The sequence below is a fragment of the Equus caballus genome, chromosome 4 (genome assembly GCF_041296265.1).
Source record: "Equus caballus isolate H_3958 breed thoroughbred chromosome 4, TB-T2T, whole genome shotgun sequence".
Lineage (NCBI taxonomy): Eukaryota > Metazoa > Chordata > Mammalia > Perissodactyla > Equidae > Equus > Equus caballus.
In genome coordinates this window covers 5,475,970-5,489,814 of record NC_091687.1, presented here as the reverse complement: position 1 = coordinate 5,489,814, position 13,845 = coordinate 5,475,970, and the positions used below count along the sequence as shown (strand labels likewise).

General features: G+C 35.1%; 1 protein-coding gene across 5 annotated transcripts in view; it reads right to left on the bottom strand.

The window, feature by feature from the left end:
* The window catches only part of KMT2E (lysine methyltransferase 2E (inactive)), a 96,045-nt gene that overhangs the window by 33,763 nt on the left and 48,437 nt on the right, over nucleotides 1–13,845 (bottom strand). For 3 of the 5 annotated variants that reach the window (XM_023640149.2, XM_023640150.2, XM_070265368.1), the window contains 4 exons: nucleotides 10,484–10,598; nucleotides 9,252–9,481; nucleotides 6,313–6,393; nucleotides 528–586 (listed from right to left, as the gene is read on the bottom strand). In XM_023640149.2, coding sequence (XP_023495917.1) covers nucleotides 528–586; nucleotides 6,313–6,393; nucleotides 9,252–9,481; nucleotides 10,484–10,598 — 485 coding nt within the window. Of the gene's footprint in view, nucleotides 1–527; nucleotides 587–6,312; nucleotides 6,394–8,692; nucleotides 8,781–9,251; nucleotides 9,482–10,483; nucleotides 10,599–13,845 lie in introns of all 5 variants that reach the window. The other 2 variants (XM_070265369.1, XM_070265370.1) reach the window with 1 other exon arrangement.

The window sequence follows — 13,845 nt, the reverse complement described above, 5'->3', positions numbered from 1 at the left end:
AAGAGGGTTTCATTGAAGGTACTATTTGTAATAACAAAAATAAAACAAAACAAAAAATACTGGAAACCCAAATGCCCATCAAACAGGAATGGTTCAATGAACTATTATTCAAAACCAGATGTACTGGTATCAACATATTTTAAGCCAAAACAAAAGTTATAGCATGTTATACTTCTAAATTCTGTTCCTAAAAATGAAAGAAATACCATTCCACATGATAAACTATGGCTCATCAAATTTCTGAAGAGCAAACATATTTTAGTTCTTCTTTAAACCAAGAGGTTACGTATATGTAGGAAAATTTTTATTTTAAAGTTTTTATTTTCCTCATTTCCATATTTCCTAAAATAGTACATTCTTATTCTATAACCGGTAAAAAAGAATATTTAAAATCTACACCCGAGATTGTAAATTATATATACAATCAACATTCATCAGTAAAGTGTTTACATCCAACTAAAAATATGCAGGGCACTTACTGTCTCAGTCACACTAATCTTAAATTAATGTAGATCCTTTTCACCCACCTGACATATTTTCCCTTTTTCGGCGTTGTAGTAGCACTGCTCTCTCTTTATCCAAACTCCTACATTAGAATATTAGATGATTATTTATCAACCTTTCATAAATTTAGATATAAAGCAGATCTGTTTTAAGTATGATAGACTTTACAATTTCTCTAATGTTCTTACTGAAAAACCAACAGTGTAAAACATATGTACTATCCCTTGCCTTAATGGGTTAGATTTGATCTAGCATAATTAACAGTAGAGCCAGTTAAGTGACTATATTGTACTCTGTTAAGAAAATAATTTGTTACTTAGGAAACTAGTACATTTTTTTTTCAAATTGAGTATTTAAAGCAAAAAGTCCAGAAAAAAAATAATATTAACAATGTAATTAAAATCGCAAATTAAATTTCTTAAAATAAATGTATGACACTGAATTAGAATCTATTTGCATTATTACCATTTGCCTAAAATTATTTCCACTTTTGAAATAATAAACATTTAACAATTAAGTAAAATACTTCATTAACCTCCTCCAGCCTCCACTCATGAACTACATCATCCATAGTCATTGTTTTACTCCCCCCCCTCCAATTTTCACTGTCCAAACTTATTAATCTAGAGGTCAAATAACACTAGATATTATTCTTAGATGGGAAAATAAGGCCTCTAGACCGAAATGCCCACAACTCAGTAAGAGACCTGCCTTAATGTCTACTAGAACATGTATCTGGGCATCACTGATGACTATCCTAGTTATCACAGAATGATAAGCAGGTATCACTCAACCGACTGCTCTCCCTAATAGTCAGTTTTTAATCAACTCTTATTGAATTCATGAACAGATATTTACCACATCAAAAACTATCTGGCAAAGGGGCCAGCCCCATGGCCGAGTGGTTAAAGTTCCACATGCTTCTCTTGAGCGGCCTGGGTTCGCAGGTTCAGATCCCAGGCACAGACCTACTCCACTCACCAGCCATGCTGTGGAGGTGTCCCACATACCAAAAAAATAGAGGAAGACTGGCACAGATGTTAGCTCAGAGCAAATCTTACTCAGCAAAAAGAACCCTATCTGGCAAAAAGCTAGTAACTATCATCAAGTGAAACAAAATCACATAGTAAAACCTCACTCATAATAAAGAAATGCAAAGTGTAACTCTGAGATTACCATTTCTCACCTAGTTAAACTGGCAAAAATCCAAATCTATCAAACACTCTATTGTAAGGCTTGGGAAAATAGGTATGCTTATCCATTACTGGGGGGAACTCAAAATTGTCCAGCTCCTACTGGAGGGGAATTTGGTGATATCTGTCAAAACTTTCCGTATACATTTACCCTTTTACGAAATGATCCCACTTCTGTTTACAATTACAAAAGACTGGAAACAACTCAAACATCCGCGTAAAGGGGACTGGTTGAATAAACTACAGTACATGAAAAAGATGGAGCACCTTGACGTTATTGGAAGAAATGAGTCAATCTCTATACACTACTATGAAGTGATCCTCAGCATATATTTTTAAGAGAAAAAAGAGAAATGTGGCAAAAATTCTATATAATATATTACTGCTTACATAAGTAAGGAGGGGAATACAAATATGTATGTACATAGCTGTTTCTAATAAGAAAGCAAACACTGAAAGGAATAACCAATTTTTAAACAATTGTTACTTCTAGGGTGGAAGGAACAGGGATAGAAGTTAGACTTATTTGAATATACTTGGTTTTAAATATTTGACTTTAGAATAATGGGACTACTTACATAATTATACAAATATATAATTACAAAAATAAACTACAAAAAGCAATCTTTAAAAAATAACTGGATTACTCATACATTTCTGTAGGAATGTAAAATGGTACAATTAATCTGCAAAATAGTTTGACAGTTTCTTCTAAAACTAAACATGTAACTACCATATGGCCAAGCAATTGCACTCTTGAACATTTATCCCAGAGAAAACAAAATTTAGGCTCACACCAAAACCTGCACACAAATGTTCATAGCAACTTTATTTGTAATAGCCAAAAAGTGAAACTGACCCAAATGTCCTTCAATAGGTGAACAGTTAAACAAATTGTGGTACATATATACCATAGAACACTACTCAGCAATAAAAAAAGAATGAATTACTGATATATGCAACAACTTGGCTGACTCTCCAGGGAATTATGCTAATTTTAAAAAGCCAATCTCAAAATGTCACATACTGTATGATTCCAATTATGTAACATTCTTGAAATGACAAAATTATAGAAATGGAGTATAGATTAGTGGTTGCCAAAGGTCAGGGATGGAAGGGGCAAGAGGAGGAGGTGGGTATGGCTATAAAAGGCAACATGAGGGATCCTTGTGATGGAAATGTTTTGTACCCTGACTCTATCAATGTCAATATCCTGGTTGTGATATTGTATTAACACTTTTGCAAGATGTTACTACTGGGGGAAACTGGGTAAAGGACACAGAGGATCTCTGTAATATTTACAACTGCATGTGAATCTACAATTAACTCAAAATTAAAAGTTTAATTTAAAAAAATTAAAAGTAAAACTAATAACCTAATCAACATAAGGGTATATCCAGTTGGTGTTATAACTACACAGTGAAATTCTTTCAAAGAACTTCAAACACAATAAATTAACAAGACACCCCTTGTGGGAAATATCTTAAGAGAAAAAAGTTCTAAACTGTTTTAACATATCATATTGTTGTGCTAGTGTTGGTACTGTTACTCTGAGACTGTTGTATTCTTCTATGGGATTAAGCAATTGAGTAATTATGTGACATTTTAATGATCTTATTGTCTGTGTTGTTGAGAACTAGGATAAAAGGAGATACAGATGGACTATAGAAATGGTTAAATGAAAACCTTGTATTCCTAAATTTAAATTGCAATTATCAGTATAAACTCATGTATTTTATCTTAAAAATAAACAGACAAAATGTATTTCCTAGCTTTGTCTACCAAAAAGACTTAGCAACAATGACCAATCCAGAAGGAAGGAGCATGACTAGCTCTCAGATTGTGGTCTTGAAAAGCAATTCTGACTTTGGGGCACAGAAATATAAGTTCGAGATATCTTGTCATACCAGATGTCAAAAGGACTCAAGAGCCAACTTGAAGAGGTTCCCATTGACCAAAAAGGGGTCAAAAATTGAGTATCAATAAGAATAAATGCAACACACTGGTATCCAATACAATTAAATCCCTGAGTTCATAATGACACTTAAAAATTTTTTCATTATTCTGAAAACTTGTAAATAAAAGCTAAGAATCAATAAGCAACTACTGTATTCATTGAAATATACCTTAGGAGAACTGGACAGTTAATAGGGGAAGTTTGTTTCTATAGAAATATTCCAGCTAATAAGTAATGAGTAAGAGAATTATAACATGTCCCTAATTTACAACCCCTAATAAAGTAATGGATGTAAAGAATGACTAGCAATGAGTCCTATCATAGAGACAACCAGATATTACGTGTCACCTGATAGAACACAAGTCTATGAAGTAGTCTTACAAAAAGAAAAATTGAACCCAAATTTGATCACACACCTATTTACAGAAATATAGAGGACGAAGAAACCTGTTAAATCATAAGAACACACTCAGCAAATTCATCAGGACAAATAATTCAGTTCCTTAAAGAAACACAGTACAAGGGAGATTGGGGTTGGTGGGGTAAGGGAAGTAGGTTTACCAAGCAATCAATATTTTCTTAGTGACTGCATGATGACAAATTTTGTTGCACGTACAATAATGGTTTTGTGGTGAGACCTGAAACCATAAGGCTTCTGGAAGAAAACGTAGGCAGTACACTCTTTGACGTCAGTATTAAAAGGATCTTTTCGGACACCATAACCCCTCAGACGAGGGAAACGATAGAAAGAATAAACAAATGGGACTTCATCAGATTAAAGAGCTTCTTCAAGGCAAATGAAAACAGGATTGAAACAAAAAAACAACCCACTAACTGGGAAAAAATATTTGCAAGTCATATATCTGACAAAGGCTTAATATCCATAATATATAAAGAACTCTCGCAACTCAACAACAAAACATCAAACAACCCAATCAAAAAATGGGCTGGAGACATGAACAGACATTTCTCCAAAGAAGATATACTGATGGCCAATAGGCACATGAAAAGATGCTCATCATCGCTGATCATCAGGGAAATGAAAATCAAAACTACACTAAGATATCACCTTACACCCGTTAGAATGACAAAAATATCTAAAACTAATAGCAACAATTGGAGAGGTTGGGGAGAAAAAGGAACCCTCATACACTGCTGGTGGGAATGCAAACTGGTGCAGCCACTATGGAAAACAGTATGGAGATTCCTCAAAAAACTAAAAATAGAACTACCATACGATCCAGCCATCCCACTACTGGGTATTTATCCAAAGAGCTTGAAGTCAGCAATCCCAAAAGTCCTATGCACCCCAATGTTTATTGCAGCACTGTTTACAATAGCCAAGAAGTGGAAGCAACCTAAGTGTCCAGCAACAGACGAATGGATAAAGAAGATGTGGTACATATATACAATGGAATACTACTCAGCTGCAAAACAGAACAAAATCATTCCATTTGCAATAACATGGATGGACCTTGAGAGAATTATGTTAAGTGAAATAAGCCAGCGAGAGAAAGAAAATGTGTGTATGACTCCACTCATATGAGGAATTTAAAATTATGGACTAAGAACAGTTTAGTGGATACCAGGGGAAAGGTGGGGTGGGGGGTGGGCACAAAGGGTGAAGTGGTGCACCTACAACATGACTGACAAACATTAATGTACAATTGAAATTTCACAAGATTGTAACCTATCAATAACTCAATTAAATAAATAAATAAATAAAATCAATAAAAAACAACAACAAAAAGTAATGGTTTTGTGGTTATGGTTTTCTTTTTAAACAATTCTTTTATAGATATATATACTGAAATACATATATACATAAATAAATATATGCTGAAATACATAAGGATACATATAAGGAAAATAATATATCTGGGATCTGCATTAAAAGAAATACATGGGGCCAGCCCCAGTGGCCTAGTGATTAAGTTTAGCGTGCTCTGCTTTGGCAACCCCAGTTCGGTTCCCGAGTGTGAACCTGCACTGCTCTATTAGTAGCCATGTTGTGGTAGTGGCCCACATACTAAAAAATAGAGGAAGATTGGCATGGATGTTAGCTCAGGGTGAATCTTCCTCGGCAAAAAAAGAAAGAAAGAAAAAAAGAAATATATGGCAGGATAAATGAAAAAAGATTGTTAATAATTGTTGAAGCAGGGTAGTGGAAACATGTAGGTTCATTATACTATATTACTTTTGCATAGGTTTGAAATGTCCATAATAAAAAGATTAAAACACACACACACACACAAATAAATGGGGAAAAAACATATTACTGCAAACAGGTGGAATGACAGTAGAGACCTACAAAATTCTGTAACCAAGGGAATGTCCTTCTAGTAATTCTTTAATAGTGCATTCCAGTGAAAAAAGATGCCATCACTTAGAAGACGCACTATTATTTTATGGATCATTAATAAAGTAAAAAACCTAAAAAGTAAACCACGACACATTATCAATGGAAGAGTCTTCCCGATTTTAGAGATCCTGGAATACAAAAGAAATAGTAAACATAAAAATGAAAAGTGTATCTTAGAATTGATGAAATACAGTAATCAATCAATTGTTTAATCTAGAATTCATACATAAAACTTGTAGTAACTAAAGATTACCTCAGAAAAATTACTGGCAGGCTTACCAGTATGCATGACTTACCTAGGCTGACAACGTTCACATAGATATGTATCAGGAATATGCTGCCTGTCAATGCCCATGCAGTCAATATGTTGCCAAACACTTAAGGAAAAAAAAAAGAACATACAAAATATTATTAAAATCATCCTTAATTTCATATTTCATTTAACTATTACTTAATAAGTGCCTGCTTGGAGTTTACCACTATAAAAGGTGCTGTGAGAAATTCATAGAAATATGTCCTTGGGGAGATAAAACTTTGAGATGCAAAAACAAGAGGACAAATATAGGATATTATATATAAATTTCTAAAGCAAATATAATTTTAAAACGTAAAAGGTACACATTACAAATATTATTGGAAAAAAACAAAGTGGAGATATCCACACCACTTGGGAGTTAATGGGACAAGCACCCCAGAGAATAACGGAGTTGAACAGACACTTGTTTGAAAAATTAGGAAGAAAAGATGTCATTATAGCAACGTTTTCTCAAGTAGACAGATATGAGGAGCAACAGCCAGAAGGCAGTTAATATATATGAAGAGGAATGTTCATTTTGAGAAACAGAGGTGGGTAAAATTAGATTAGCAAAATGTAGTCAGATTATATAGGACATGGAATGTCAGAATGTAGATGTCCTCTAACTGGCAACAGGAAACAACCTGAAGCACTTTGAGAGTGTTAATTCTAGAGAGTTAAGAAACTGGAAGCAGAAAAACCAACTAAGAGGCTTTTCCAACATTCCAGACTTGAGTTAAAGAAGGAAAGAACTAGAGTGATGGCAGAGAAGACGAAGTTAAAGAATCCAAGAGACATTCCATGAGGATAGAGATTAAATCCATTCTGTCCTCTACTATCTTTCACAGAATACATACGCCAGCCTGAGGCAAACTTCTCAATTTGTTACTATTACTCTATTTTATTGCCAAGACTTTGGTCTAAAGTCAATACATATGCCTGTTTCTAAAAATAGTCTTAACTATTCTTCACATCGTAATTACTCTTCTAATACACTAAGTTAACTGCTACTGTATTGCTCTTCACTTAACTGAGAACACTGGGACAAGAACTGGTAGACTCTGGAAGGTAATGGAATATATATCAAAGACGTGGGGGGAAAAGTGAGAAAGAAAATCAGAGCACCTGACAAGGAGGGTTAGAATAACAAGTTAAATTTGCGGGGTAAGTAATGATGTCATGCAGACAACAAACAAAACTAGAAAATGAATAAATGCTCAGTGCTCTACATGTCAGACTTGAAAGAGATAAGTATGGGCAGTAGGTACAGGAAGATACACAGAGGCAATGTAAAACAAGAATAGGAGAAAAAAGAATAAGCCTTGTAGTATACTAAAGTTAAGCAGTAGAAAAATAGAATGAGAAGAAAAAATAGATTCATAACAAAGAGAGCAGCTGCTGAGAAGCAAATACCTTGAATAATCCAAAAACTGTGAACTGGTCCTTCAAGAATTTGTAGATAGGTATAAATCCTAAGGACTATTTCACTATTTTCTAATAAAGACAATTCTATATTACATATAGATCATTGTAATTAATCAAAAGAAAAACAATGTTTAGATTATGCATTAAAATAAAAAACATTGCCAAATGATACGTAATTTATCACATTAAAAAAGATCAGCGAAGAGAAAGCTATTTTAAAATATGATTGGTTAAAACAGGAATTGAGATTTTCTAATAAGTAGCTAATTAAAAAATGAGGAAATCAAGTTATCACAGAAATCATTGTTTTAGTTTTTAAATTTACCTTCTGAATAAATTTACTAAGTTGACTGCTCATGGTAATGATATATGTAACAGGTAATGAGAATTTGTTTTTAAATTTGAAAAGGTACCACAATATATTTTTATTAAAATTAAATCTAAGTGTTAATATTACAACTTTCCATAAAAATAATGTCAAATTTCACATTCCACTTAAGACTAATTTTCTCCCTTTTTGGCAAAGGTAAATCAACTTTGAAATATAACCCTAATTCATGTTTACGTCAATAACATCCAACTTCTAATCACCTAAACTAGTAGATGGGAACAATACTACAAATAATTCAAAGTAATTTATATTTGTCTCTAGGATGCATTTTTATACTCACATTCAAATATGGGTATTAGCTATACTGTTTCAAATCAAATAATGAAGCTATGCCATAAGCACCAAACCCAGGAAATTCTGCAAAGCTACCAAACTTTTTTACCCACTACAGTGTACTGCTTAAATACTCTCTGCTTCCCACTCTATGCAGGGGATGAACTTGGTAACTTTTAGGCTGAAATCCTACTGTTCCCTCTCCATCCTCCCCAACTCCCTCCCACCAAAAAAAACAAAACAAAACAAAACAAAAATGAAAACAAAACCCCGCTTTCTGTCCCAATCACACCTTCTCTAGGGGAGGAGGCCTTTCTTGGTGGTTGAACCAGGGTTGGGGGAGGGGAGACTGTGGTTCTGGTTCAAGGAGACTCCAAGTGCTGCAAGGTTCAAGTCAAAAGGAGGTGAGAGAGTCAGGTCAAACAAACATCAATTAAAATGTATAATTCCCCCACACTGGAAAATCACAGTTGACTATACAGCACAAATAATTCCAAAGGAAATACACAGGACTCAATTCTCCTCTCATTTCTATCTTGTCTACTACTATACATAGTTGTATCACTATTGAATGAGTGAAAAGAGAGATGTGATCCCATATGAACAGTTCAGAACTGACTGCTTATTACTCAATTAACAATGAGGATCTCTAATAAACTCTAAGATAGCTTTTTTCCCATAAGGGCTTTCACTAGGAGCAAAACAGACTGCACTGACAGTAGCAGAAGTCTCAATTAAAAATCACATTCATTAATACCTTCAAAAGTGACTTTAATTATCTTTTCCAACATCAACAATCAAAGATTAGCAGTATTCAAGAAAAGTAAACTAATGGTGTAAAATATTTTTACCTGCATTTGTCACAACAGATCATGTATCCATCATCATGTGTAAAACCACATATGCACCTGGTTACATCAGTACCGTAACTTCCGTCCTCAGATGTGCTGATTGTAGTAGCACTGGAAGTTTCATCAAAATTAGGAGTGGTAAATATGCCTACTTCATTTTTGCTAATAAGAACTGATGGAGGAGGGGAAGCCGGAGGTGTTGGAGGAGGACGAGCACCATAATTATGGTCCTGGATAATTAAACAAAAATAGAGCACAATATAACGTCAACAACGAGAACCAAGCAACTTAAATAAAATTCAACCTGTAATTTGAATATTCACGAGATAAGAAATTGGCCCATTTCTTCTTTAATATCTTTAAAATAATGACTTGGTGAAGCTCAATATTAAACCATCGCAGTAAGTGAAAATGTTTGTCTACAACAATCTCCCTCAAACTCCACCCTCCTACCCCCCAAATCAGAAGACATCTTCACAGTCCTGTAGTCATATAACTCCAACTTCAAGATAAAAGAAGGTGCAAGATGTGAGCACAGAGGTCAAAAAAAACCCATCAGGTATGTGGAGGCTAAAGAATAACAAAAACAACTATAGCAGACACATTATCACTTTATGGTACATAACATGGATTTTTAAAATTTGCATTTCTTATTTTGGTGTCCAGTTCTGTAACTGTTTCATCTAAGCTCTGCCTCTTACTATCTATGCAACATTGAATAAGGTAACTTAGATAAGCTTTCATTTTCTCAGCTATGAAATGGGGATAAAAATTACATCTATCTCATGAGGCTGTTTTTGAAGATTAAATGAGATAATATAGGTGAAAATGCTTACCACAGAGCCTGGCACCTAAGTGCTTAATAAATGGTAATTATATAATTTACTATGTAAATTACTATATAATTTACAATTAACAGTAGATAGTAAAATACAATTCTACCTACAATCGTTTCATAGAGAAGGTAAAGAATTATAACACCAAACTATTAATAGCATAAAATGCAAAATAATAATAATTAAACTTCTAGGGACTTCCTCTTAAAGAATTTTAATCCCTTGAATAAATATACTTAGATCAATGAAAAATTAAACTATAAATTATATCCCTAATTATTTAGGGGGTATAAATAAGTATGTTTTTTAAATATTCAGTTTTAGGCACAATACCACACACCTCTATCAACCTCTACATATAAAAAATACCCTTCCAGAGAAATGTTTGACACTTACCGCATAGGGCAAACCAATGTAACTGTGTGAATGATGCGAGCTGCTGGTATATAACTGGTGGGGATAACTGTTGGATTTCTCAACTACCACAGGGCTAGCTTCTACGGATTCTGGTCTGGAGGGAAACAAGTTGCATCAGAGAGAATTCCATTCATTTTTTTTTCTTCTAATCAATTTAAAATTAAAAGCACTTAATTTATTGGCTATACAGATACAATGTCTTTTTATAGTAGGCAGACACCCTGCCAGCCCTGGTGGTCTAGCGGTTAAGATTTGGCACTCTCACCACCACAGACTGGATTCATTTGCCGCTCAGGGAACCACACCACCTGTCTGTCGGTTGTCTTACTGTGGCAGCAGGATGTTGCTGGGAAGCTGAAAGCTATGCCACTGATACTTCAAATACCAGCGGGGTCACCATGGTAGACAGGTTTCAGTGGGGCTTCCAGACTAAGACAGACTAGGAAGAAGGACCTGGCCACCCACTTGTGAAAAAATGGCCAAGGAAACCCTATGAATAGTGCGAAGTGTTGTCTGATACAGCACTGGAAGTTGAGAGGATGGAACAGAAAGAAAGACCAGGCAGGGTTCCACTCTTCCACTCTTCTGTACATAGGCTCGCTAGGAGTCAGAATCGACTGAAGGGCACGTTACAACAAAAGCTACCTTGTGGATGAGGCATATCCTAATCCTATCTAGATTCCGTGCCATAACAAAACTTTTGTTTAAGTAAATGTCCCACCTCCAAGTTCAAATATAGTTTCCCTCTCTATCATTAAAAAAAGTTACTACAGATTAACGTTTTTTGTTTTTTTTTTGAGGAAGATTAGCCCTGAGCTAACTACTGCCAGTCCTCTTCTTTTTGCTGAAGACGACTGGCCCCAAGCTAACATCCATGCCCATCTTCCTCTACTTTATACGTGGGACGCCTACCACAGCATGGCATTTGCCAAGCAGTGCCATGTCCACACCCTGGATCCGAACCAGCGAACCCCAGGCCGCCGAGAAGCAGAACATGTGAACTTAACTGCTACGCCACCGGGCCGGCCCCTAAACATTTTTTAATATACTCAGTGGCACTGGGGACACTATGCACAAGTGGAGAAAAGTAGTAAAAATAATTTAAACAGGACTAAGGACATACTGAAACTATATGGGCCTCAATTTGAATGTGAAGTATATTTCAATGTTCAAAACATATGTGTTAGTGTGCCAAGATATAACAAAGACTTGGAAATATCATTAAAGTTAAGGAATAGGAATCCTCATAATGAACCGAGGTTTACATACGAAAAAACATAAGCAACAGCATGTGGTAGAGTAGGAAGGGCAGTTCTGGCCTGGAAATGGTTAAGTGATGATAACCAGACCAACTGCGCATAACAATTCACCCATTATGGTTAACTTGTAAGCTCCTTGGCCTAGCATCCTACAGGTATAACTTTCCCAACTTTTTACTCATATCAATCCTCCTGAGCCCTATTCCAGTAATTCCCATCGATCAATGTGGCAGTGAACCTACTTCTGAGGCCAGTTCACACTGAAATTAATTTTTCCCTTGTGCACACACAATATGACTCGTTTCTGTGCTTTTATTCTTACTACAGCCACCAGTTGAGATGATTTTTTCATGATAATCCTTATCCTACCTCTTACTCAAAACTTTCCCTAAGAACTTAGTACTGTTTGCAGTCTTCATGGTTTAAGACTTCACAGTGCAGTTGCACTGTCATTGGTCATATTTCTAGTCAACTGCTTCTTGATATACTGTCCCCCTTCACTCATCTCAATTTAGCTCTAAGTGGCTGCACAAACTCTCAATTTAACTCTAAGTGGCTGCTGCAGGATCCAGTGTACTAGATCAGTAGAGAGAGGGGGCACAAACTGAGGTTGTTAAATGGTTCTGAGGGAGATTATAAAGGAAGTCTCCAAAATGTTCTGAAAACTTTGACACCCAATACTCACCTAATGTCTCTGCTGTTACGTTAAAAATTCACTTATCACTATTTTAAAAGAGAAATGTTTCTTAATTTCAAAATTAATACATGCTCATTGTATAAAATATAAATACATTAGTACATAAGAAAATGAAAGACCAAGTCTTCATCCAAACCCTAGCTACACCCACATTAAGATGCAGTGTATCCCCCTTTAAATTTTTCTATCCATAAATACATCTAACAGTTGTTTTTTAAAAAATGAGAATATACAATATGTACGCACAATTTGCTTTTTCCATCTTTTAATGTCAACACCTACCTATTTTATTTTTGGTAGTAATTGCTTATTTCATTTTCTGAATGTACCATAGCTTATTCAACAATTTCCAATTGGTGGGTATTTAAATTGTTTCTCTCTGTCACTGTTGAAGGTATCACTGCAATTGTACACCCTTATATAAATCTTTTCTGCGTACCTGGTAGATAGGATTTCTACAACATGGATTCCCAGAGTTAGCAATGTAGAACAACAGGGTAAATGCACATAAAATGGATAGATACTGCCAAACTGCTTTTGATTACTTTACAATATTGATTCCTTTAAAATTCTTTAAAAATTACATAGAAAGAAGAATAGAGTTTTAGCAATTCCTGATCTACAATACTATTATTAAAGTAGCATGCAGGGACTGTGGCCAAAATAAACGATTCACTCTGAAGGACTCAGATCAAACTCTGAATATATTAGTAAAGATTGTGGCAAAAAGCTTGACATTTTGGAACAGGCTAATGGTTAGGAATAAAAAAATAAAACTTTCAGTGCAAATGGAGGTAAGCTTAAGCATATAAATATGTCACAAATGCTTTCATAACCTCACGATTCAAATTAAAGCTGCAGCACTGACAAGTAGGCACTGCAAGAAAGCAGAAATAACTTATCAAGATCCTTGTTTCTAATGCTGCAACTATTAAAAGTAATTTTTAAAAGGAAGGTAACAATTGTTAAAAAAAAATTCAGTTGACCTTTTTTTTTTTTTTTGAGGAAGATTAGCCCTGAGCTAACATCTGCTGCCAATCCTCCTCTTTTTGCTGAGGAAGACTGGCCCTGAGCTAACATGCGTGCCCATCTTCCTCTACTTTACATGTGGGAACGCCTGCCACAGCATGGCTTGACAAGCAGTGCATAGGTCTGCACCTGGGATCGGAACTGGTGAACCCTGGGCTGCTGAAGTGGAACATGCGAACTTAACCACTGCACCACCAGGCCGGCCCCTTGGTTGACATACTTTAAGGGTTTTCTCAAACTATAAGACAGCAATTAAAAAAAAAAGTAGCAGCACAACAGATAGCCTTAGAAATTTTCTTAAAAGGTCCCACAGTGCTAAATATCCTCAAACCTCTGCATTTCCAAAAGACAGGAGA